This window comes from Cervus elaphus, chromosome 13 (assembly GCF_910594005.1).
Source record: "Cervus elaphus chromosome 13, mCerEla1.1, whole genome shotgun sequence".
Lineage (NCBI taxonomy): Eukaryota > Metazoa > Chordata > Mammalia > Artiodactyla > Cervidae > Cervus > Cervus elaphus.
In genome coordinates this window covers 68,808,327-68,830,890 of record NC_057827.1, presented here as the reverse complement: position 1 = coordinate 68,830,890, position 22,564 = coordinate 68,808,327, and the positions used below count along the sequence as shown (strand labels likewise).

The following is a 22,564-nucleotide window of genomic DNA, read 5'->3' as shown; positions in this document are numbered from 1 at the left end:
ACTGGGCAAAAAAAACTCTTCAGTAAGGATATAGAGAAATCAGAACCCTCATACATTGCTGGTAGAATGTAAAATGGTGCAGTCAGTGTGGAAAACAGTTTGGCAGTTCCTTAAAAAGCTAAACATACAGTCAACCATATGACCCCACAATTCCACTTAAAGTTATAGACCCAACAGAACTGAAAACACAAGTCCATATAATTTTGTACAAGAATGTTCAAGGCAGCATTATCCACAGCAGCCAAAAGGGTAACCAAACGCGGCATACCCACACAATGGAACACTGAGGGTGAGAGTCACTCAGCTGTGTCCCACGCGGACTACACCGTCCACGGAAGCCTCCAGGCAGGAACACTGGAGTGGGCAGCCTTTCCCTTCTCCAGGGGATCTTCCCCACCCAGGGACGGAACTCAGGTCTCCCGCATGGCAGGCAGATTCTTTACCAGCTGAGCCACCAGGGAAGCCCTGGTGGAATGGAATGGAGAACTATTCCAATGGCATACTCCTCAGGCATGAAAGGAATGAAGTCCTGACACATGCTACAGTGTGGATGAACACTGAAAAGATGACACTAAGTGAAGGGTGGCAGATAAAAACGCCACCCATTACATGATCCCATTCATACGAAATAGGAAAATCCAGAACAGGCAAGTGCATAGAAAAAGAAGATGGATGGACGCCAGGGTTGTGGGGTGAGGGTTCTGAGAGGAAAGGGGAGTGAGTGGTTACCAGTGGGTCAGGGGTTTCCTTTCAAGTGAAAAAGTTCTAGATTGGAGAGCAGTGATGGTTGCAGAGCTTTGCAAATATACTAAAAAGCACTGAGTCGTATACCGTAAAGGGTGAATTATGACCCTTTAACATAAAGCTGCTAGGAGGTGGCAATGACTACCAAAGGAGTCGGACAACAAGAGGGCGCCGGCTCGTCTAAGGAGAGTTTGAGAACAGCAATGAAATCCTCACCACCCATCAGCAGAGCACCACACGGCCGGCGGGCCACACCCATTCCTCTGAGCTGCGTGGACGGCAGCTGTCAGCCAGCACTGTGTGCAGAGGACCGCGGGGCTGGCGTGCACACACAGCACCTTCGAACTCAGACACGATTCCACTCACTCTCGCCATGACCCTGTGAGAGGAAGATCCACGTGGAGCCTCCCTGTGGCCGTGACCGCTGACCAGTGGCCTGAAAGAACTTGGCCGCTGACTCTGATTGCAGGGGCTTCCAGCACATGTCCCATGTCTCCTGGGCAGGACAGGTGGTCCTCAGCCTTGCACCTTGACCTCTGCTGCCCCATCCCAGGGGGTTTATGATGCCCCAAATGTAGACAGTCACCAACACAGGCATCCACCCCGACACCTGACTCCTTATCTCCATTTACACATTTTTGCTCGACGAACCACTCCTGTCACCTCTGCACATGAAGACTTCATTTTTTCTTTTCCCCAACAAAGTCACAAAACGGGGACTAGGAAGCATGGGAGTAAATAACTCATTAAGTCACAGCCTTCTGTGTAAAAGTTTTAACAGAAGTACACTTAGCATAGTCACCAGGGCCACTAGCTATTTAAGGGTAACCAAAGAGTGCACTAAAACCAGACTTCAGCTTTTGACTTGAGTGGCAGAACAGCCAAAAGAAAACCACTTAGGATACATGGTAGACTGAAATACGGCAGGGGCTGGGGATGGGATGGGATGCATAAGAAAAATAATTTCTGGGGACTCCCCTGGGGGTCCAGTGGCTAAGAATCCCCCTTGCAAAGCAGGGGATGTGGGTTCAATCCCTGGTTGGGGAACTAAGATCCCACGTGCCTCAGAGCAACTAAGCACGTGCACCACAGCTAGAGTCCGTGCGCCGCAGTGAGAGACCTCGCGGGACAACCGGGGAGTCTGCGCCGCAGTGAGAGACCTCCCATTACACACAACTTAAGACCTGATGCAGCAAACAATAAAATATTTTAAAAAAAGGAAAAACAATTTCTTCAACAAAATAGAAAAGGCACTCACAAAATAATGATAATAGGCTCTCTCATCACAAGATCTTTATGGGACTTTTACTCTCTTCCTTTTGGATATCATTTGCTTAAAAAAAAAAAAAATGCTCATTTTGTAACAAGTTACAAACAAAACATTTTTATTTTGAGAAAGCAAAAGTAGCCCTGGCTCAGACAATCATAACCTGTTCAGCTCTAAACTCCACAAATACCAAACTCCGAGTTGGAACGCCGGGGGGTGAGCGTGTGCCGACCCCAGGCACACTCATCCTTGGCGCCCAGACACACACCTCCGCCCTGTCTGCTGGGAGGCTCTCGCCGGCAGGCGCGGTCCTCTCCCCAGCTCAGCACCTGACCAGCCAACTGAGGGGCTGGGATCAGGTAACCTCTGCTTACCTGGACAGGTGGCTCAATCGCTATCCAGGCCGGAAGCATCAGACTGGGGTTCAGTGGCTGGGTGCCAACGCGGAAGTAAACGCCACCCCTGGAGTCGCAGGCCCAGACGTGCTGGTTGCCACAGGCCAGGCTCGTCAGTTTCACAGCTCCTGTCAACAGAGAGAAGGCATACGTGCCAGTCACTTTCATGTGATGACTCACGGCTCATGTAAGCTCTGAACTTTGATTTTGTTCTTCCAAGGAAGAAATGACACTGTGTGTGCAGTTGAACTCTGTGGCTGGAGAATATTATCGCGCGAGGGTCACCAAGGCCTCTGGGCGCCCGGCCACCCGCCCGGCGCCACACTGCAGCCCTGCCATGCCAGGGACAGAGAAGTCAAGACACCATCAGCACACGCCCTGAGCCACCAAGCACGGGTTAATACCTCAGCATGAGCCTCACAATTAGCTTCATCACATACACAACTGTTAGCAGCAAATTCTGGGTCTGGGTGAGAGAATTCATCTTTTGGATAATCTTGATCCCAATCAGAATTCAGCCCAGTTCAGTTGCTCAGTCGTGTCTGACTCTCTGTGACCCCATGGACTGCAGTAGGCCAGGCTTTCATCACCAACCCCCAGAGCTTACTCAAACTCATGTCCATCGAGTTGGGGATGCCATCCAACCATCTCATCCTCTGTCGTCCCCTTTTCCTCCCACTTTCAATCATTCCCAGCACCAGGGTCTTTTCAAATGAGTCAGTTCTTGGCATCAGGTGGCCAAAGTACTAGGAGTTTCAGCTTCAGCATCTTCCAATTACAATTGACTACTGAAGCCTCCTGGAATCTTCATTTTTCTTTTTACATTTCCCCTTGCTTATTAAACTAATTTTAAGAGGGAAGGAAGTGGGAGGAGTGTTTAAAGAGAAATTATATTCGATTAAGAGTTTATCTGGGAAAAAGAGCAACAGCTAACATCACTGAACCTCATCACAAGCATACCCGGTTATTATTGCCCCAGCTCACCCGTGAGGCCATCAGGACGTGGACATGAACAGATCTGCCCAAGATCCCAGGGAGAAGGTGGCTAAGCCAGGAGGCGAGGGTGCATTGGGGTCTGAACCCAGGCCAGCCTGCCTCCTCCCCGTCGGCTGCTTCTGACCTCGGGCTCCACACCCGCTGAGTGCACAGATCTTACAAGTTCAGCCTCATCACTGCTGACAAGTGAATAAACCCGAGTGACCTGTGTCTTATCCCATCACAGAACGTTTTCACCACCCAGAAAGTTCCCTCAAGCCTCTTCTGGTCACACCCTCTGCCGAGGCAGCCACTGTTTTGACTCCTGTTGCCATGGATCCAGTCAGTCTGGTCGAGACGTCCAGGAGGACAGGATCAAGGCCAGCACTCCCCCGGGCCTGGCTTCCTGCACTCAGGGTGATGTCAGGACGGGACAGTCAGCCATTCACTCCTCCTCACTGCTGAGTAATATTCCACCGTAGGGAACAGGCACCATTAGTGTCTCCTACTGGCAGACACTTCGGCCACTTCCACATTGTGCGACCGGGAGCAAAGCTACTATCATCGTTCCTGAAGAAGACTTAGTGGTGAACACGTGTTGTTTTTCTTGAATAACACCTAGGAGTGGGACTCTGGGCTGTGACGTTTATATGTTTAACTTCCAAAGAGACTGCCAGTACCTCATCTTACATGCCCACCTGCAGCCCACACCCTCACCAGCACCCACTCTGGGTACCTTTTCACGTCAGCCATCCTAGTAGAAGTAAAGTGGCATCTTGTCATGGTTTTAATTTGCATATTTCTGATAACAAGTAATGCTGAGAACCTTTCAATGTGCTTATGGGGGCACTTCCTTTGTGAAGTATCTGTCAAGCCTTTTGCCCATTTTTCAAGCTGAATGGTTTGACTTCTGGTGACTAAGTTGGAGAATGAGTCATTCTGACTATAAAGGAGGAAAAAGGTGCTGCAGCTGCGTCCACTGGCGGGGGCTCTCGGCGACCTCCCGCGGCTGTCCCTGGCATCAGGTGACCGCCGTGTCGTCACCAGAAGGTACAGGCGTGGATCCGGCGGTGGGAAAATCTCATCACGTGCATTTAGCTTAGAAGTATTAGTCCATTGCTACTGAAAAAATTTCCTAAAGATGATGATTTCTCTATACCAGAACGAATTGTCTTTTAAAAATCTTTTACAGAGGGAGTTAAAATAGACATCCCAGGGCTCTAACATTACATATTAAAAGATTACATGTTAAAAGATCTGTAGCAATCCAAATAAAGTACTTCCAGCAGGAAATTACAGAAATAGCTGAGAAACAAATCTCAATTTAATATGTTAATTTAAAATGATTCTATGTTGGAATCGTCAACCTGCTCTAATAGGAACTGCTCCTGTGAAGAAAGTTACCTGGTGACAGAAACACCCTGGGTCACCACCTCAGAGTTATCAGCGAACACCGCCCCTCGTGAAACAGGAGTTCACACTAGGAGGTCAGCGTCTTCTACAGCAATTATAAAAGCCTGTGTGTATATGAACTTATTTTAAACGGAAGAGACGGGTCCAGAGAGAAAACATTCAGTCGAGGGCCTTTCTGCGGTGTCCGACCTCCCAGAGGGTCTCCCGGCTGCCTGGACGCAGGCGTATGGGGTGAAGACAGGTGGCGGCACACACAGCCCCCAGCACCCCGGGCCCGTGGCAGCCCCTGGAGTTAGGGGCCACCGCCGCCCCCACAGGTTCTGGACAACGGGCTGTGAGCAGAAGTGGTCCCTCACTCCTGAGCGGAAGCATGAATGAGCTGGCAAGAGGGCCTTCCTCTCAGCGGTCCCTGCGGCAGTGGGCTCGGCCAGCCAGCGCCCGCGAGACGCCGACAGGGTGAGCGCCAGCCTCGTGGGAGCAGAGAGCCGCAAGCGTGCGGGGCTTGTTAACTACAGCACTAGTCCAGCTAACACAGACACGCTGCAGCTTTCCTGTCTCCTGTTTTGCTTTTCCCTCCCATGTGAAAAGTTTTAATTACTTTATTCAACAGATCAGACATTTTCCCTTTAAGACTATACTTTTTAAACATATACTTTAGAACAAAGGGTGGCATTTATTTGGTGTTTTACTATTTATAAAATTGCTTTTCTGCATAAATTACTATGTAATTTAGTCCTATTTGTTACCTAAAGGCATGAACTGACGCTGAATATGTCTTCATCAAATCCTGTGACCAGATGAATTCAATTACAGACTATATTAGCTTGCTAAACCTTCTAGTGCCTGACACAGGCATATTTACGTGTACTGGGAAATGAAATGTTATGAGCATCTTAAATATCTGCTAAACGATGCAACTTTTTTCTAAAAACTAGGCTTGTCATATCTCATAATATTTTATATTTAGTCTCTGTGACTGAGTTCAGCAGCTGAACTGAAGACGTCTCTCAATCTAAGACATGCAGCCTGAAACTGCAGTGAGGGACCGCCTCACAGCGTCAGAACGGCTGTCGGGAGAAAAAGTCTGCGAAAAATAAACACTGGAGATGGTGTGGAGAAAGGGGCCCTCCTGCACCCTTGGTGGGAACGTCAGCTGCTGCAGCCACTGTGGAGAACAGTATGGAGGTTCCTTAAAAACTAAAAACAGAGGTAGCATGACCTAGCAATCCCACGCTGGGTGTATATCTGGACAAAACTGTAATTCCCAAAGATACAAGCACCTGTACGTTCATAGCAGCAGTATTCATCATAGCCAAGACATGGAAGCACCCTAAACGTCCATCAATGGTGAGCGGATGAAGATCTGGGATGATGCCAGTGAGGCCACTTGAAGCAACATGGATGCAACTAGAAATTATTATGTTAAGTGAAGTCAGAAAGAGAAGGACAAATATAATAAATTTTGTATATATATATAATCATTATATATTATAATAATTTCACTTCTACGTGGAATCTAAAATTTGACACAAATTAACTTATTTATGAAACAGAAACAGAATCAGGGACATAGAGAATTGACTGGTGGTTGCCAAGGGGGTGGGGTTAAGGGAGGGATGGATCCGGAGGTTAGGGTTAGTACATATCAAGCTGTTACATGTAGAATAAATAAACAACAAAGTCCTACTATATAGCACAGGGCACACCAGTCAATATTTTATGATAGAGTATTCTAAAATCATAGACTATTCAATATTCTATGATGGATAAACCATCATGGAAAATAATATATATACATATGTGTATGTATGTATAACCGAATCACTTTGCTGTACTGCAATAATTAATACAACATTGTAATAAGGGAATAGAATCTAAAAAAAGGGTGGATAGATGTATATTTATAACTGACTTGCTTTGCTATACAATAGAAACTAACACAACACTATACATCAACTATACTCCAATAAAAATGAATTAAAGACCCTACAACACTGTAAATCAACTATACCTGAATTTAAAAAGAGAAAAATAATTCTCTTAATCTAATTCCAAAGCAGCAATAGATTTGGTAATTTGTACAACGACAGAAAAGACAGACGCTACATCTTGAAAAAGAAATTAAAGAAAGACAGAAAGCATGTTCATGATTTGATACTTTGCTAAAGTCATTCTTAAAACTGAAATATCTGCTTGCACTGTAAGGACTGGTGACATTCCAGACTTTAAATGACCTGGTGTTGGCCACGTTCAAGGTCGGCATGAGGCAGCCCGGATCACACTGCTAGCACTGGGAAGATGGGTTTCTGTTTTTTGTTTTCAGTGTCAGGACATCCGTAAAGAGGAGGCCAGGACTGAAAGGGAACCAGGTAATAAAGCACATCTCTGAACAGCTCTGATAAGCCAGCATCTCCTACCTCACGCCTTGGGCAAGTGGATGATAATGTGGAGTTGGACTAATGAATTATGGTGAAGACATCTTGTACCTGCTATTAGACAGTTTTATTTGTGATGATCAGTAACAAGGAATCAAAACCCATATTCCAGAATTACTTAGAAATGGAGTTGCAAAATGATGACAACTGGCCTGACAGTCTAATTTCTGCTGTGGGTGGATATGGCCATGCGCAAGGCCCTCCACCTCCAATGGAAGCTCCTCGAGGGTCTGAAAGAAGTAAGTGCTGGGACAGAGTGGGAACAGGGTGCTCAAAGAGAAACACCAGGCCGAGCGTGCTGACTGAGGAAGGCAAGAGCAGAGTGGATGTTCTAGACCACGGGAAGAAAGGGGACCCCAAAATGGCAAGAGCGACGGCCAGCACTGAGAACCCCACTGCACCAGGCCCTCAGAGTGAAAAAGGCAGGCTGAGCTGGCCAGGCCACCAAGGTGCGGGTGTCACCCCAAGACTGGAACTTGACTCCAGGGCATGTGGAACCAGTTAAGGTCAAGCACGGGTGGTGTCCCGAGCCGAGTTTTAGGACAGCTCAGGCAGCTGTGGCAGGAGCGGGGCACACCGGAGCCGAGAGGCGGGTGTCTGCAGGGCTGTCTGCAGGGGTGTGTGCGGGAGGGGGCGGAGCTCTGCCCCTGGCAGTTGGTGGAGGGAAGCAGAGGATAAGACAGCCCAGGAGACCTTCTGGGGAAGACGGAAGAGACACCGTCGACCACACTGGCCAGCAGAGAAGCAGAAACAGCCAGAGAAGTTAATGGAACAGAGAAGTGAAGTCAGGAAAGAGTACATTTTGGACCATCAACAAAATGAAAAGGCAACAACATCCTGGAGTGTGAAGTCAAGCAGGCCTCAGGAAGCATTGCTATGAACAAAGGGCTTCCCAGGTAGTGCTAGTGGTAGAGAACCCACTTGCCAATGCTGGAGACCTGAGAGATGTGGGTTCAATTCCTGGGTCGGGACGATCCCTTAGAGAAGGGCATGGCAAGAATACCCACTCCGGTATTCTTGCTTGGAGAATCCCATGGGCAGAGGAGCCTGGTGGGCTACAGTTTATAGGGTCACAAAGGGTCGGAAATGACTGAAGCGACTTAGCACACACGCATGTATGCACTATGAACAAAGCTGGTGGAGGTGACAGAATTCGACTTGAGCTATTTAAAATCCTAAAAAAGGATGCTGCTAAAAGTACTGCACTCAATATGTCAGCAGATCTGAAAAACTCAACAGTGGCCACAGGACTGGAAAAGGTCAGTTGGCATTCCAATTCCAAAGAAGAGCAATGCCAAAGAATTTTCAAACTACCATACAATTGCACTCATTTCACATGCTACCAAGGTTATGCTCAAAATCCTTCAAGCTAGGCTTCAGTGATACATGAACTGAGAACTTCCAGATGTACAAGCTATGTTGAGAAAAGGCAGGGGAACCAGAGATCAAATTGTCAACACCCACTGGATCATGGAGAAAGCAAGGGAATTCCAGAAAAACATCTATTTCTGCTTCATTGACTACACTAAAGCCTTTGACTGTGTGGATCACAACAAACTGGAAAATTCTTAGAGACGGAATACCAGACCACCTTACCTGCCTCCTGAGAAACCTGTATGCAAGACAAGAAGCAACAGTTAGAACAAATACATGGAACGACACACTGGTGCAAAACTGGAAAAGGAGTATGTCAAGGCTATATACTGTCACTCTGCTTATTTAACTTATACACAGAGTACATCATGTGAAATGCTGGGCTGGATGAAGCACAAGCTGGAATCAAGATTGCCGGGAGAAACATCAATAACCTCAGATATGCAGATGACACCACCCTTATGGCAGAAAGCAAAGAAGAACTAAAGAGCCTCCTGATAAAGGTACAAGAGGAGAGTGAAAAAGCTGGCTTAAAACTCAACATTCAAAAAACTAAGATCATGGAAGCTGGTCCCATCACTTCATGGCAAATAGATGGAGAAACAATGGAAACAGTGACAAACTTTATTTTGAGGGGCTCCAAAATCACGGCAGATGGTGACTGCAGCCATGAAATTAAAAGACGCTTACTCCTTGTAAGAAAAGTTACAACCAACCTAGACAGCATATTAAAAAGCAGAGACATTACTTTGCTGACAAAGGTCCGTCTAGTCAAAGCTATGGTTTTTCCAGTAGTCATGTATGAATGTGAGAGGTGGGACTATAAAGAAAGCTGAGCACCAAAGAACTGATGTTTTTGAACTGTGGTGTTGGAGAACACTCTTGAGAGTCCCTTAGATAGCAAGGAGATCCAACCAGGCAATCCTAAAGGAAATCAGTCCTGAATATTTATTGGAAGGACTGATGCTGAAGCTGAAGCTCCAATACTTTGGCCAACTTATGCAAAGAACTGATTCATTGGAAAAGACCCTGATGTTGGGAAAGATTGAAGGCAGGAGCTGAAGGGGACGACAGAGGATGAGATGGTTGGATGGCATTACTGACTTGATGGACATGAGTTTGAGTAAGCTCCAGGAGTTGGTGATGGACAGGGAAGCCTGGTGTGTTGCAGTCCATGGGGTTACAAAGAGTTGGACACAACTGAGTGACTGAACTGAACGGACTGAAGGGGATAAAGTGGAAGCAGTGACAAACTTTATTTTCTTGGGCTCCAAAATCACTGCGGATGGTGACTGCAGCCATGAAATTAAAAGACGCTTGCTCCTTGGAAGGAGAGCAATCCAAACCTAGACGGCATAATAAAAAGCAGATATATCATTCTGCTGACAAAGATTCACATTGTCATAGTTTTACCAGTGGTCATGTATAGATGTGAGAGTTGGACCATAAAGAAGGCTGAGAACTGAAGAATTGATGCTTTTAAATTGTGGTGCTGGAGAAGACTCTTGAGAGTCCCTTGTACTACATGGAGATCCAACCAGTCATTCCTAAAGGAAATCAAGCCTGAATGTTCATTGGAAGGACTGTTGCTAAAGCTGAGCTCCAATACTTTGGCCACCTAATGCAAAGAGCCGACTCATTAGAAAAGACCCTAACGCTGGGAAAGATAGAAGGCAAAAGGAGAAGGAGGCAGCAGAGGATGAGATGGTTAGATAGCATTGCTGACTCAACGGGTATGAATTTGAGCAAACTCTGGGAGATAGGAAAGGACAGGGTGGCCTGGTGCGCTGCAGTCTGTGGGGTCACAAAGAGTCGAACACAACCTAGCGACTGTACAACAACGATAACTAAATGGGAGATGTTTGCAAATGACGTTTGATAAGGAGTTAATATCCAAACTATATAAATTACTCATACAACTCAAAATCAGATAAACAATCCAATTTAAAAAAGGAGAAAGGGCCTGAAAAGACATTTTTCCAAAGAAGACATACAGATGGCTGACAGGCACAAGAAAAGATGCTCAACATCAGTAATGATTAGGAAAATGCAAACCACAGCCACAATGAGGTATTACCCCTCACACCGATCAGAATGGCCACCATAAAAAAGACAACAGATAACAAGTATTGACAAGAATGTGGAGAAAAGTGAACTCTAGTACGCTGTCGGTGGGAATGTAAACTGGTACAGTCACTGTGGAAAACAGTAACACTCCACAAAAAATTAGAAACAGAACTATCATATGATCCAGCAACTCCACTCCTGGGTATTCATCTGAAAAAAAAAATGAACACACGAATTTGGAGAGATAAATGCACCTCATCAAGCTGTTCACAGCCGCACCATTCACAACAGCAAGATGCGGAAGCAACCTGAGCTTCCATCAGCAGAGGCACAGACGAAGGCGTGGTGCATATACACATGGAGTACTAGCCAGGAGAAAGAATGAAAGCTCGCCATCTGCAACCATGCGGATGGACCTGGAGAGCGTCACACTTACTGAAGGAGTCAGAGAAAGACAAATACCATGTGGTTCACCTGTAAGTGAAAGTGAAAGTCGCTCAGTCGCGTCCGACTCTTTGCGACCCCACGGACTATACAGACCACTGAATTCTCCAGGCTAGAATGCTGGAGTGGGTAGCCTTTCCCTTCTCCAGGGGAATCTTCCCAACCCAGGGATCAAACCCAGGTCTCCCACATTGCAAGTGGATTCTTTAGCAGCTGAGCCACAAGGGAAGCCCAAGAACACGGGAGTGGGTAGCCTACCCCTTTTCTCCAGGGGATCTTCCCGACCCAGGAATTGAACTGGAGTCTCCTGCAATGCAGGTGGATTCTTTACCAACTGAGCTATCAGAGAAGCCCTTAAATGTGGAGTCTAAATAACAAAACAGATGAACAAATATAATAACACAGAAATAGACTCACAGATTCAGAAAACAAACTAGCAGTTACCAGATGGGGCTGGGGTCGGGAAGGGGGGCAAAATAGATGAAGAGGATTAAGAGGTACAAACCACCAGTTACAAAACAAATTGACGACAAAGATGTGATGTGCAGCGCAAGGAACACAGTCAGCATTTCATAGTTGATAACAACTCTGTATGGTGTGTGATCTATAAAAAGATACTGAATCACTATACTGTACATCTGAGGCTAATATAATACCATAGGGTGACTACCAAAAAAAAGTGCATTTGGGAAAGAGAAGCTGCTACTGAACAGAATCCTCACATGCAGAACCATGGGCTTGCAAGGCTGTGCTTCCTTTTCCCGCCGTGAGCACCACCACAGCCAGCTTTTATTTTATTTTATTTTATTTTATTTTTTATTTATTTTTTTTTTTCACAGCCAGCTTTTAAAAGAACGTGGAGCATCCCAGGCCAGCCCAGGTGTGCAAGCCAGGCAACACCTACGGCATCCGCATCACCACATGCCACTCACTGCTGCTCAGCGGAGCTGCCTGACGATCGTCTGCCACGGACACACAGACGGGAGTCTGGGCAGGGAGCACACACCTGAATTCAGAATCTGCATCTCCTACTCTAAGTAATAATTCTGGAAACCCCGATTAAAAACTCGCTGTCCCACAGGCTCCACAGCCTAGCCCTGCAGACAGCCCAACGACAGAGGAGCCGGCAGCCCTCGCGGCCTTCTGCCACCCCCACCCCGGCCCAGCAACCCTCGTGGCTCCCCGTATACCTCCCCTGCCTCCCAACTCTGGGCATGCTGCTGCCATCCCCCAGGATGCTCAGAAAATGGTGAAAGGGTCTTCATCTGTCATCTCAGTATCAGCCAGTAACTCAGGTAAATAAACTCAGAGCTCAAGCAGGATAAAAACTAGAAAAGCGGAGCTCCCTGGAATCACGCCCCCCCACCCCACACCCCCAGCAGCCGTCAGCCCTGCCTGGGAGAGCGAGCGCTCACACAGGATGCTCACGTGCGGTCTCCGTCTGGGGTGGGGACTGCTGTTACTATTACAAAGGTGGGAGCAGAGGTTTCAAGGTGACCCGGAAACTCGCGCAGGGCCCAGCCCCGCACACGGCCAGCGCGGCTCCTGCTGCTGTGAGCCCCCGAGTCTCGGCTCGCCCACCTGCACAGGCCATCTGTGACCCACTCCAGCCCCGGCTGGATTCCAGACACTTCTGCTGACAAGGGGAAGGGCAGCTCCGTGAGCCCCTGCCCTCCTCAGGCTGGGAAGGAAGTGCAGCCTGAACTCAGGACGGTCTTGTCGGTGGGCTCCCGCTCTGAACTGAGACTCAACCCCTGCCACCAAGCTGAGTTTCTTCCCTCGATGGAACGGCCAACTCCAGGGAAACCCAGATGGGCAGCTCCGAGACCTATGACACGCCGGCCAAAGAACCACTGCGGGAGGACTGGCCTGAACTGGGAGGGAGGCCCGGCAGGGCTGGTTCCACAGTGGAGCCAGGCTTGACAGCCGATCACGCTGCACTCACAGTGGCCTCTCTACAAAGATGAGCACTGCTTCTGACTCAGACGGGGCGAGGGTGCAGCCTCCCACTGCTCTCAAGACTCTGTAGCAAGAACACAAACCTCGTGCTCCCCTTTCTGCCTCCAGAAACTCCCAAGCTGGCCTGGTTGGGGCTGATGGAAGAAGGCTCAGGCCAGCAGGGTCTGACCCAACCAAAGTGTCCCAGGGCAGGCAGGAGGGCACCCCACAGTGCAGGCAGGAGCACGGCCAGAGCAGCCACTCTGGTCCTCCCGGGGGTGGCGGCGGGTGAGCGCTCTGCTGGCTGGACCGCGACCTGCCCTGGTGCAGGGCTTAGGTTCAAACCACGGAGAGGCCAAAAGCACAATCAAAATGACCCTGGAGAACTCCTAGCTTTGGAACAAAGCTTGCTGCTGCTTCAGCTGAGAACCAACCTACTTCTCCAGCTAAGCTGATTACACCTGGGGGCCTCGTGGGGGACCAAAGAACAGCGGTGCCTCTGCGCATCATGGGATGGGGAGGGCCGCCTGCTGGAGGCGCGGCGAGGGCTGCCGGGGTGGGAGGCGGACAACGCCCCCTCCTCCTTTCTCGCTTTCTTGTCCTTCCTTTTTATTTGTTAAATGAGAACATGTGGTTGAATTCTCAAACGTTAAATGCTTGTAAAATTCAGGTCTATCCCCTAACAAACAGAATACTGGTTGTCAGTTAACCAGGTGGGAACCCGTCCAACAGGGAAGTATTCCTAAGGCTCACATGGGCCCTGGAGCGGCTGGGGGAGCCTGGCCTCCTGACAGCCACACCTGACACTCTGCCTGGAGGATGACCTGAAGGTGCGGCTCACTCTCTTATTTCCCAGAATGGGAATGAATTACTTATAAGCAGCATCAGGCTGCTGCCCTGGCGGGAACACTCAGAGCGCACGGGGACCCGCACGCCCCAGGCAGCGGGGGGACGAAGGCTGCCCCGGCCTCGGGCCTGGCCCCGGCGCCCAGACTGGAGGAGCACAGAGAGGCAGAGGCAGCCACACTGCAGGATGGGCAGGAGCGGCTCTCCTGGCCCCTCTCTGGAACACGTTCCTCCTGGGTTCTGGACCTTGCAACCTGGGGCGGGGCGGAGAGGAGAGGCTCCTCACAAGACCCTTAGGAGGCCTGTTAACCCGCAAGAGCGGCTAATCGGCTTCCTGAAATCTAGTGAGCGGCAGAGAGGCCTCCAAGAAGTCACGTGGTTGAACACAGGGCCCCGGGAGGTGGGTCGGGCGTCCCCCCTCGATGCGGCTGAAGGCGGGTGGGGCGGCGGTGCGGGCAGCCTACCTAGCTGGGAGAGGTCCAGCCGGGCCCAGTGCATGCCCGTGGGGCAGCTGGCGGACAGCGTCCGGATGAACACCTGGCCGAGGCTGTCCAGTGCCCACAGGGCATCCTGGCAGGCAGCGTAGGCCCTCATCTCGGCGTCGGGGGGCAGCTGCACGGTGGATGGGCGGGACTGGGCGTGCTGGGCACTCACACGACACAGGTCCTTGCTGCTCTGGCACAGCCACAGGGAGCTTCCTGCAGAGAGGTCACAGCGTCACCACGAGGCCCCGCCTGGCGCCCACCCTCGCTCCCCTCCGCGGGGCAGGAGGGCCAGTGACCAGGAAGCCAGCCCGACACACTCGGAAGAAACAAAAGAAATCAGATCTCGGAAGCCCACATCACTGGCTTAGTAGCCCAGAGCTTGGATGTTCCATAATGAACCGGGAAGCCTTCAACATGGTGTGTCGGCCAGGGTCCCGAGGAAGCAAGCTTGGCGGCTCCTTGGCAGTACGCCACTGAGGAGCCTCTGCCCGGGTGACAGGCGGGTGGTGGGGTGAGGCTGCTGGAGGAGGCCCAGAATGCCAGGAAGCATCTTCTCCCCTTCCTCACCCTCAAATTACATGCTTTCATTCTCTCCATTTAGAGTCCTTGAGGTTTAACTCACTTTAAAATGCAAACCACACTTGAGGAAATTATAAAATCTCAATCAGAATATATTATTTAAAACCTGGGGCCAGGTACAGTTTGAAATTAAATTTTTTTTGGATTTTGAAAATATAAGGTCATGGCCATGCCAGATATTTAAGTAACAGCCCCGAGGAGTCAGTTGGTAACCCCCCACCCCCCCACCCCCAACCCAGGCAGTGCAGTGAGGCTTTTACAATGCAGTGTATCCTGGTCACGACCCATAGGACAGATGAGGGCGGGCGGGGCCTCCCGTCAGCTCAGCTCAGCTTTGCGGCTGCATTCAGGACACCCGTGGTGTTCAGAGCTCTCTCCCTCAGCACTGCGGTCAGACCGTCCGGCGAGGGAGCGCTCTGTTGCACTGACCAAATCCTCGACATTCTGGCGGCTACAGGCTGGACCTCACCAGCCACTCCCTCTGAACCACAGACTCACGGCGTCGTCTCGCTGGACTCAGCACCATCCTGGGCGGATGCTTCGGCCACCAGCAGGGCCACCTGGCTGCCCTGAGCTGCAGAAGGGGCTGAGTTCTGAGTGGACTCGGGAGGCCTGCCTGCCAGGGGGATGGCGGGACTGAGGCCAGCAGGCGCCGTAAACCAGGATCACAGGGGAGATGGCCTGGCACCCGGACAAGCCTGGTGCTGACTGGCCTGTGCTATGGCCCCGAGAAGTGCTGCTGGAGTACCAGCTGCCAGCCTCCGCAGCCACACTGGACGCGCCCGGCCTTCAGAAGGAGCCTCGCCTCCAGACTCCCTCAGCACCCCACACCAGGCCCTTCTCTCCTGTCCAGCTTCGGGGGCCCTCGCCCGTGACACCACCATGGCCAGGCTCCCACCCCAACTCGACCACATCAGACCATGGATGCAACCATTCAATGGCACCCCAACCCACCTTCCTTGGTGGGGGCAGTGGACGCCAACACAAAGGCCCACTTTGTGGCAGAGGCGGTCCCCCGGGGAACAACATGATTCCAGTAAGTGCCTGGGAAGAATAAGGGAAGAGTGTGTTAAAGAAAGAAGAACTTCAGAACGCTTCAGAACTTCAGTTCTAGGCCTCAACTGGTCTTCAAAACCCCTCACAGCTGGTTCTGGAGGGCCCTTAACGTTGGAGATCCAACCGGCACTGTGAGAGCCAGCCCAATGGGCAGAGCTGCAGTCCTGCCCAGGGTCGGGGGAGGCCACCCGGGGGAGACGAGCTGGAGGAGACCCGCCGAGCAGGGTTCACTCACAGAAACGAAGCCCCAGGCGGCACGTGAGCATTTATGCCTATGTTTACAGATCTGGCCAGAGCCTCACATCTTCCATGGTGCGATAATTTTCCCTCTTGGAAATAGACTATTCTCTCACTAGACTCTAAGTATGGGAGGACTTTTTCATTTAAATGGAAATTACTGACATAAAAACAAGCTCCGTGTGCTCTCCTTATATCCTACGACATCCCTAGTGGAAACTGATGACGTACCAGGTAGACACGTGAATCCAAGTTGTAGGAATGACAGACGAGAAAAAGGACACTGATAAAGAGCATAGAGAATGCCTCCATCACACACGCTGCATACCACTGGCCTGAATGATCTTTTCAAGTGGAGATCTTAAAGCTGAACTTTAAATGCTGACTCTAAGTGGAGCTGCCCATCAAGCTGACTTGCAAGTAATTCACCCACCGATGAGATTCCCTCGAGCGACGTGGAATTCGTTCTTGCCCGAGGAGATCCAGACGCCGCTGTTGTTGACGCCCAGCAGGCTCGGCTGGCACTGCAGCTGCTGGGACCAGAACGCTGTGCGGAGTCTGTCCGCCACCTTCTCCACGGGCACCTGGGCCGCTGTGGCCACCGAGTGAGTGGCGTGGATGATGGTCTGGAACAGGCTGCACTGGTCGAACACCACGTAGTCCGTGATGCTCACCTGGAGGGGGACGGGCAGGCGCCCCGCTCTCAGTGCGGTCACAAGCGCCTCCTGTATGCTCGCGGCCTGAGAGCCAAGGCCCCGCCCCCACCCGCGGGCGCGTGCGCTTGGGTGAGGACTGGGGACAGGTGTGGGGACAGCCCGGCTGCTGACTGCGATTACCTCCAAGGGGTCGATTCAGGGGGATGCCAACATCTGCCTTGTAGTTTACATACTTTTCTACCGCATGCACCTCTTACAAGCGTGTATCCCTTTTATGACTAAATAGCACCCCGCTGCACCCCATAAGTCTTTTATTCTACATCAGTGAGAGAGGATTATTTTGTTTTAAATTTCCAAAGGACAACCGGTACAATACTTAGAATCATAAAATGGTTTTTAAAAGGGTAGTACAGGCAGAGTGATGGAGTGATTCATGACCTAACAGGGAGGTAAACGTGTTAGTCATTCAGACATGTTCGACTCTGCAACCCCATGGACTGCAGCCCGCCAGGCTCCGCCGTCACGGGATTCTTCAAGCAAGAACACTGGTGTGGGGGCTTCCCCAGTGGCTCAGTGGTAAAGAATCGGCCTCCCAACGCAGGAAGCGTGGCTTTGAGCCCTGATGCGGGAAGAACCCTCGTGCCTCAGAGCCAACTAGGCCTGTGTGCCACAACTCCCGAGCCCGTGCTCTAGAGTCTGGGAGCCGCGCCTACTGAGGCCTGTGTACCGAGAGCCCGCGCTCCACAACAAGAGAAGCCACTGCCATGAGAAGCCTGCTCTCTGCAACGAGAGAAAAGCCAGTGCAGCAATGAAGACCCAGCACAACCAAAAAAGAAACTGGGGTGGGTAGCCACGCCTCTCCAGGAGATCTTTCTGACCCGGGGGTCAAACCCATCTCCTGCTCTGCAGGCAGATGCTTTACCATCTGAGGCACCAGGGAGGCCCTGACCTCACTGGCACCGTTGGTAACTATGCCGGAGCAGCAGCACAGACTGGGCCTGTCCTGGACGTGTGGAGCACACCTGGGCTCAGGCTCCAGACGCGCTCCTCGCACTTTCCTGTAAGAGGCCTTGCCCCACCGTCTAAGGAAACCCCTCCTGGCTGGGCAGCTCCGGCTGCTGGACCGCTCTCTGACTGCGCAGCTTCCCGAGTCTGTCTGCCCTGGTGGATTTAATTACAGACAACGTCACGGCCCCACGCTTAGGACGGCCTCAGGCAGGCCACACTCCCAGGTCACACATAACAAAATGCTGAGTGATGTGAAATCACTCCTGACAGGGAATCTCACGTGTAATAAACAAAACAAATGCAACGGAAGCAGCTATAAAATCAGCACTGCACTCCGAGTGTATACACAGCCCTTCCTCACGGTGCTGGAACTCGGGCTGACTGCGAGTTGCTGTTTGCACCAAGGTTCAAGCAAATGGTGTTTGTTGGCTGCAGAGCCTGTGGCCTCTTTCTCTCTTATGGGCAGAGCGCATGCCAGCTTGGCCGGGCAGACTCTGCCAGAGCCCACAGGAGGCCAGGCAGAGCCTGGGGACCACTGCCCTTCCTCATGGGGTATGGCGCCAGACCACACAGAAAGCCTGGGACACGTTCAGTCCCAGCTCCAGGCCTGGCCGATAAGTAGGATGCAAGTTAAAAAAAAAAGAACAGAACGGTTTAATGGCCAAACGTAACACTGACTCGAGCCCTACAGAACAATCAATCCTATAGTAACTAAAACAGCCCTGCTTCCAAATACCCTAGCGATGACTCTGTCAAATTTCTCTGAAGGTAATGTTCTGAATACCATGATAAAATGGTATCTAGCTTTCTTTAGGCTACTTAAGCACAGAATTTAGTACGTGTATACACTCTGTGTGTGTGTGTGTAAAACCATGTAATACGGTTACAAAATACACAGAATATTTTTGAATCATTTGTGTAACTTTTCAAATAGCACCTGACATATTTAATTAGAGGCGGAGAGCAAACACAACTTCCTTTTCCACATGCTCATCTGAAAGACCTAAAAGCAGCCAAGGGAAGACCTGCCCTCGACGACGCTGGCCTGCGGGGCCCGCGCAGGAAGACGCACGGCGCGCCCCACGGCGTGAACGCCGGCACGGCTCCGCCCACCACGCTGGGGGCTGCGGGCGAACGCTTACGCTGACCGCTGCCGGAGGGGCAGAGAGAGCGCGATTATACCACACTGCTTGTCAGTGTTTACCTTTCTGGGAAAATTCCCCTTCTCTTTGTTCAAATACCACTTATTTACAGGCCTTCTGTACAAGCAGAGATAGTGAGTTTTAATTGTGGGTTGGTTTTCTCACACCTATTATCTAATCTCTTTTCTTAGTACATTCTTTCAGAGATAAATATTAGTATTACCTAGGTCTTCAGATGGATGTCACTAGGTTTTATTTAGCGTGTAGTATCAAATTTCTAAATAACACCAAAATTAAAATTAAATACAGCCTGCATATTTAGGCAAAAAGAGCGTTCCAAGTTACTTTCTGTGATAAAAGCCCCGATATTCCTAATGCGCTCTAATGGTGACTCAGGGGTAAAGAATCTGCCTGCAGTGCAGGAGATGTGGGTTTGATCCCTGGGTCAGGAAGATCCCCTGGAGAAGGAAGCGGAAACCGACTCCAGTCTTCTGGCCTGGAGAATCTCATGGAGGTCACAGGGTTGCAAAGAGTCAGACACGCTTGGGCACGCACAGCTCATCAAACAGTAAGAGGGAGCACCATTGGTCTAACCCAAGCTCTCCAAGCTCCTGAGAAGGGCGGGGCGCTAAGTGGGAGGCGCCCTGGCACGGGCCCTGGGCTGAACACCTACTTGCCACCAGTGGCCGTCGTCTCCTTGGGGTTTCTTGGAAACGACCCCAGTCCGGAACCACAGGTTTCCTCGGATGTCCAGGGCCCACAGGCTCTGCTGGTCCCCGAGAGTTATACAGACGGGCTCCAAAGCCTGCCTCTCACTGGAAACGAGGACAAGAGTGTGGGGTCAGCACCCAGGTTCTTGGCCCCCCAGCGTGTCTGGGACGCTGACATCAAGTGTCGGGGGAGGGGGGGCTCGGTGTGGGACAAGAGATGAGCCCCACCCGCACGTTCCAAGGGAAAAAGCTTGAGTTCAACGGCTGTGCAGTGTGTACCGTTCAGACGGGCGGTGGGACCTGAGGGACACCCTGCAGGCCCAGACGGTGGGGAGCTCTCCTTAGAGAAGACAACCCAGGGAAGAAGCACAGGCGTGTGGGGGATGCCAGACCTTCGTGCTCCATCGCCCCACCCCTGCCTCCACTAATTAAGTGAACAGAAACCCCCAGCGCCAGGCTGTGCGGGGCAGCAGCAGCCTGGCAGACCCGCCCTCTCGGCGGACAACACCCTCCCTCTGCCATGTGGTGACGTCCCCAGCAGCTTCAAGGCTGAGCTGCGGTCCACCCAGCATGGCGCCTCCCTGACCTCTGCAGGGGGGCCGGGGCGCCCCCGTGAGGCAGGTCCCTATCCGGCTCAGGACCATCTACACTAACAGGTGGTGGTTCCCCCAGACGGGAGCTCTGTGAGGCCAGGGCAGAGTCACGTTCACACGCTCAGCCCAGCCCCGCCCCCAGCTCTCAACAGGAGCTCACTCAAGTTTCCCGGGATGCTAAACTCAAACCATGAATATCCTAATCTAACTTTTCTAAGGACTACTAATAACCTCACACTAGAAAAATGACCTGACAGTAATTGTGCAATGAAAATTTTGACTGGTAGAAAGCAACCAAATAAACTGTAATTCATGGATAATTTCAACTGACGAGGAGGATACTAAAGGAAAATATTTGGCTCAGTCATCTGAGACTCTCAACAGAAACTTTCTGACTCTGGGCAGTTCTGCAGAAAAACCATCACGAGAGACCTGTGAGCATGTGGGGCTCAAGGTCACAGATGAATGTTGGTCAAGGGTAGCAGCATTTTAAAAACTAAGCTCTGATCCAACATCCAGTCTGCCAGTGAGAGGGAGGCACAGAACGCCTTCAAGGCCAGGCTGCTGGCGTTGACTCTGACAATCCTGGAGGACACGGCGACCTTGGAAACCTTCAGGGAAGCAGCTCCGCCTGGGAGAGGCTCACACGGGTCCCTTGAGGAGCGTCAGGCTGATAGAGAGCAGACAGGGTGCAGAGAGGACACGGACAGTGGCCGCCCTGCGTGCATACCTGACGATGTCGCACTTCCACTGCTCCCCCTCGGGGCAGAAGCTGCTCACCCCCTCCCGGTACAGGAGGGCTCGCTGCTCCGTCAGCGCCCACACCACGCTGTTGCGGGCAGTGACCTGGGACAGCGGGAACGGACAGTCGACCTTCATGGCTCTGGCGCAGGGGCGATCCACGCTGAGACCTGCCGGGGAGGGCGGAAAGCCCCCAGAGACACACTGTCAGGATTTCACTCCCCATTCTCATCCTGTTGCTGGCTTATTTTTCTTTTTTGGTATTGTTATATCCTTTCCTTTCGTAGTCAGTATTTTCTCTCTTTAAGGTTTAGTCAAATAAGATGGTTAAATTGTGCTTAAATATAACGTCTACCTGAAGTGTTTTTGGATGCTCTTTGGAAACTGGAATAACAACAACTCAGGACCTTCTAGTGTCCCCAAGTAGCTAAACAAGTTCTGAAAGAACACAAAGTCCAGTGCAGGAGAGCAGCCAGACCCGAGCCAGGAGGGCCCAGGCCCAGCGGAGCCGGTGCGCAGAGACGCCCTCCACACTCAGTGGCCACGGCCCTCGGAGACTCTGCAAGTCCTATCTAATGAGCTCCGAGGCCACTCCTCAGGGAGCTGGCAGAGCAGCTGCTGCCTAACCCTGTCCCTGCCGCCTTGGCCTGCAGCTGGGCCTCTGCACTCCCTGACGTGCCCCTACTCATCACTAAAGTGCCCCTTGGTATCATAGTCCTTGGGCTGCATTTCCTTGGACTCAACGCGGTGGGAATCACCTACTGGACTTCTTACACCACTAATCCTCAGGCCAAACCCAGAGACTCTAACCTGGTAGCTCTGGATGGGTCTCAGTTGGGCTGAAATCACTGCCCAGGTGATTCCTGGGGCCCTCCTCACCCCCAGGCCAAAGCACCCTCTTTCCCCAGCAGGAATGACATTCAGATGCCTCTGGAAGTTGGACGTGCCCGTCTTCCCAGCTATTTTTCACTTTCAAGGAAGCCACAGGTACAGGCTGGAGAGACTGGCGGGCACACAGGCCCGAAGCTGGCAGGGCTGCCCCTGGGCTGAGGCAGGAGCTGCTGTTAGGCTGGCACCCCCACACCTGAGAGCGAGCCAGGTGCGAAGGGCTTCCAGTCCCAGAGCTGTCCCCGGCTGACCGTTCCCGACAGAGACGGAAACATCCTCTTGGAGGCAGCAGTATTTAATGGTCAAAAGACTCATCTTTACGTAAATCCAACAGGGCCTCTTGACAACCGAAAAAGAGCTCCTGCCCTGTACTCATTTCCAGGTACTGCTAAATCATGTTGTTTTTGGAAACCCGTATCCCATTTTGCTGACAGTACATAAACAGTGACTCTCGTTACAGTTTATTTTTAATAAACAAGTCCCACTGAGTCTCTTCCAGTAGCTAAACGTTCCCCTCAGGGCAGTTCCCTAGGACGAGATAAACTGCTACTTGGAGCAGATTATTTCTCGT

The 22,564-nt window shown here is 51.1% G+C and overlaps 1 protein-coding gene across 3 annotated transcripts in view; it reads right to left on the bottom strand.

The window, feature by feature from the left end:
- TECPR2 (tectonin beta-propeller repeat containing 2) overlaps nt 1-22,564 on the bottom strand; it is a 100,498-nt gene that overhangs the window by 23,984 nt on the left and 53,950 nt on the right. For all 3 annotated transcript variants that reach the window (XM_043922597.1, XM_043922599.1, XM_043922600.1), the window contains exons 12-17: nt 21,095-21,275; nt 19,735-19,876; nt 16,689-16,929; nt 15,917-16,006; nt 14,363-14,596; nt 2,386-2,534 (exon numbers count right to left, since the gene is read on the bottom strand). In XM_043922597.1, coding sequence (XP_043778532.1) covers nt 2,386-2,534; nt 14,363-14,596; nt 15,917-16,006; nt 16,689-16,929; nt 19,735-19,876; nt 21,095-21,275 — 1,037 coding nt within the window. The remainder of the gene's footprint in view (nt 1-2,385; nt 2,535-14,362; nt 14,597-15,916; nt 16,007-16,688; nt 16,930-19,734; nt 19,877-21,094; nt 21,276-22,564) is intronic.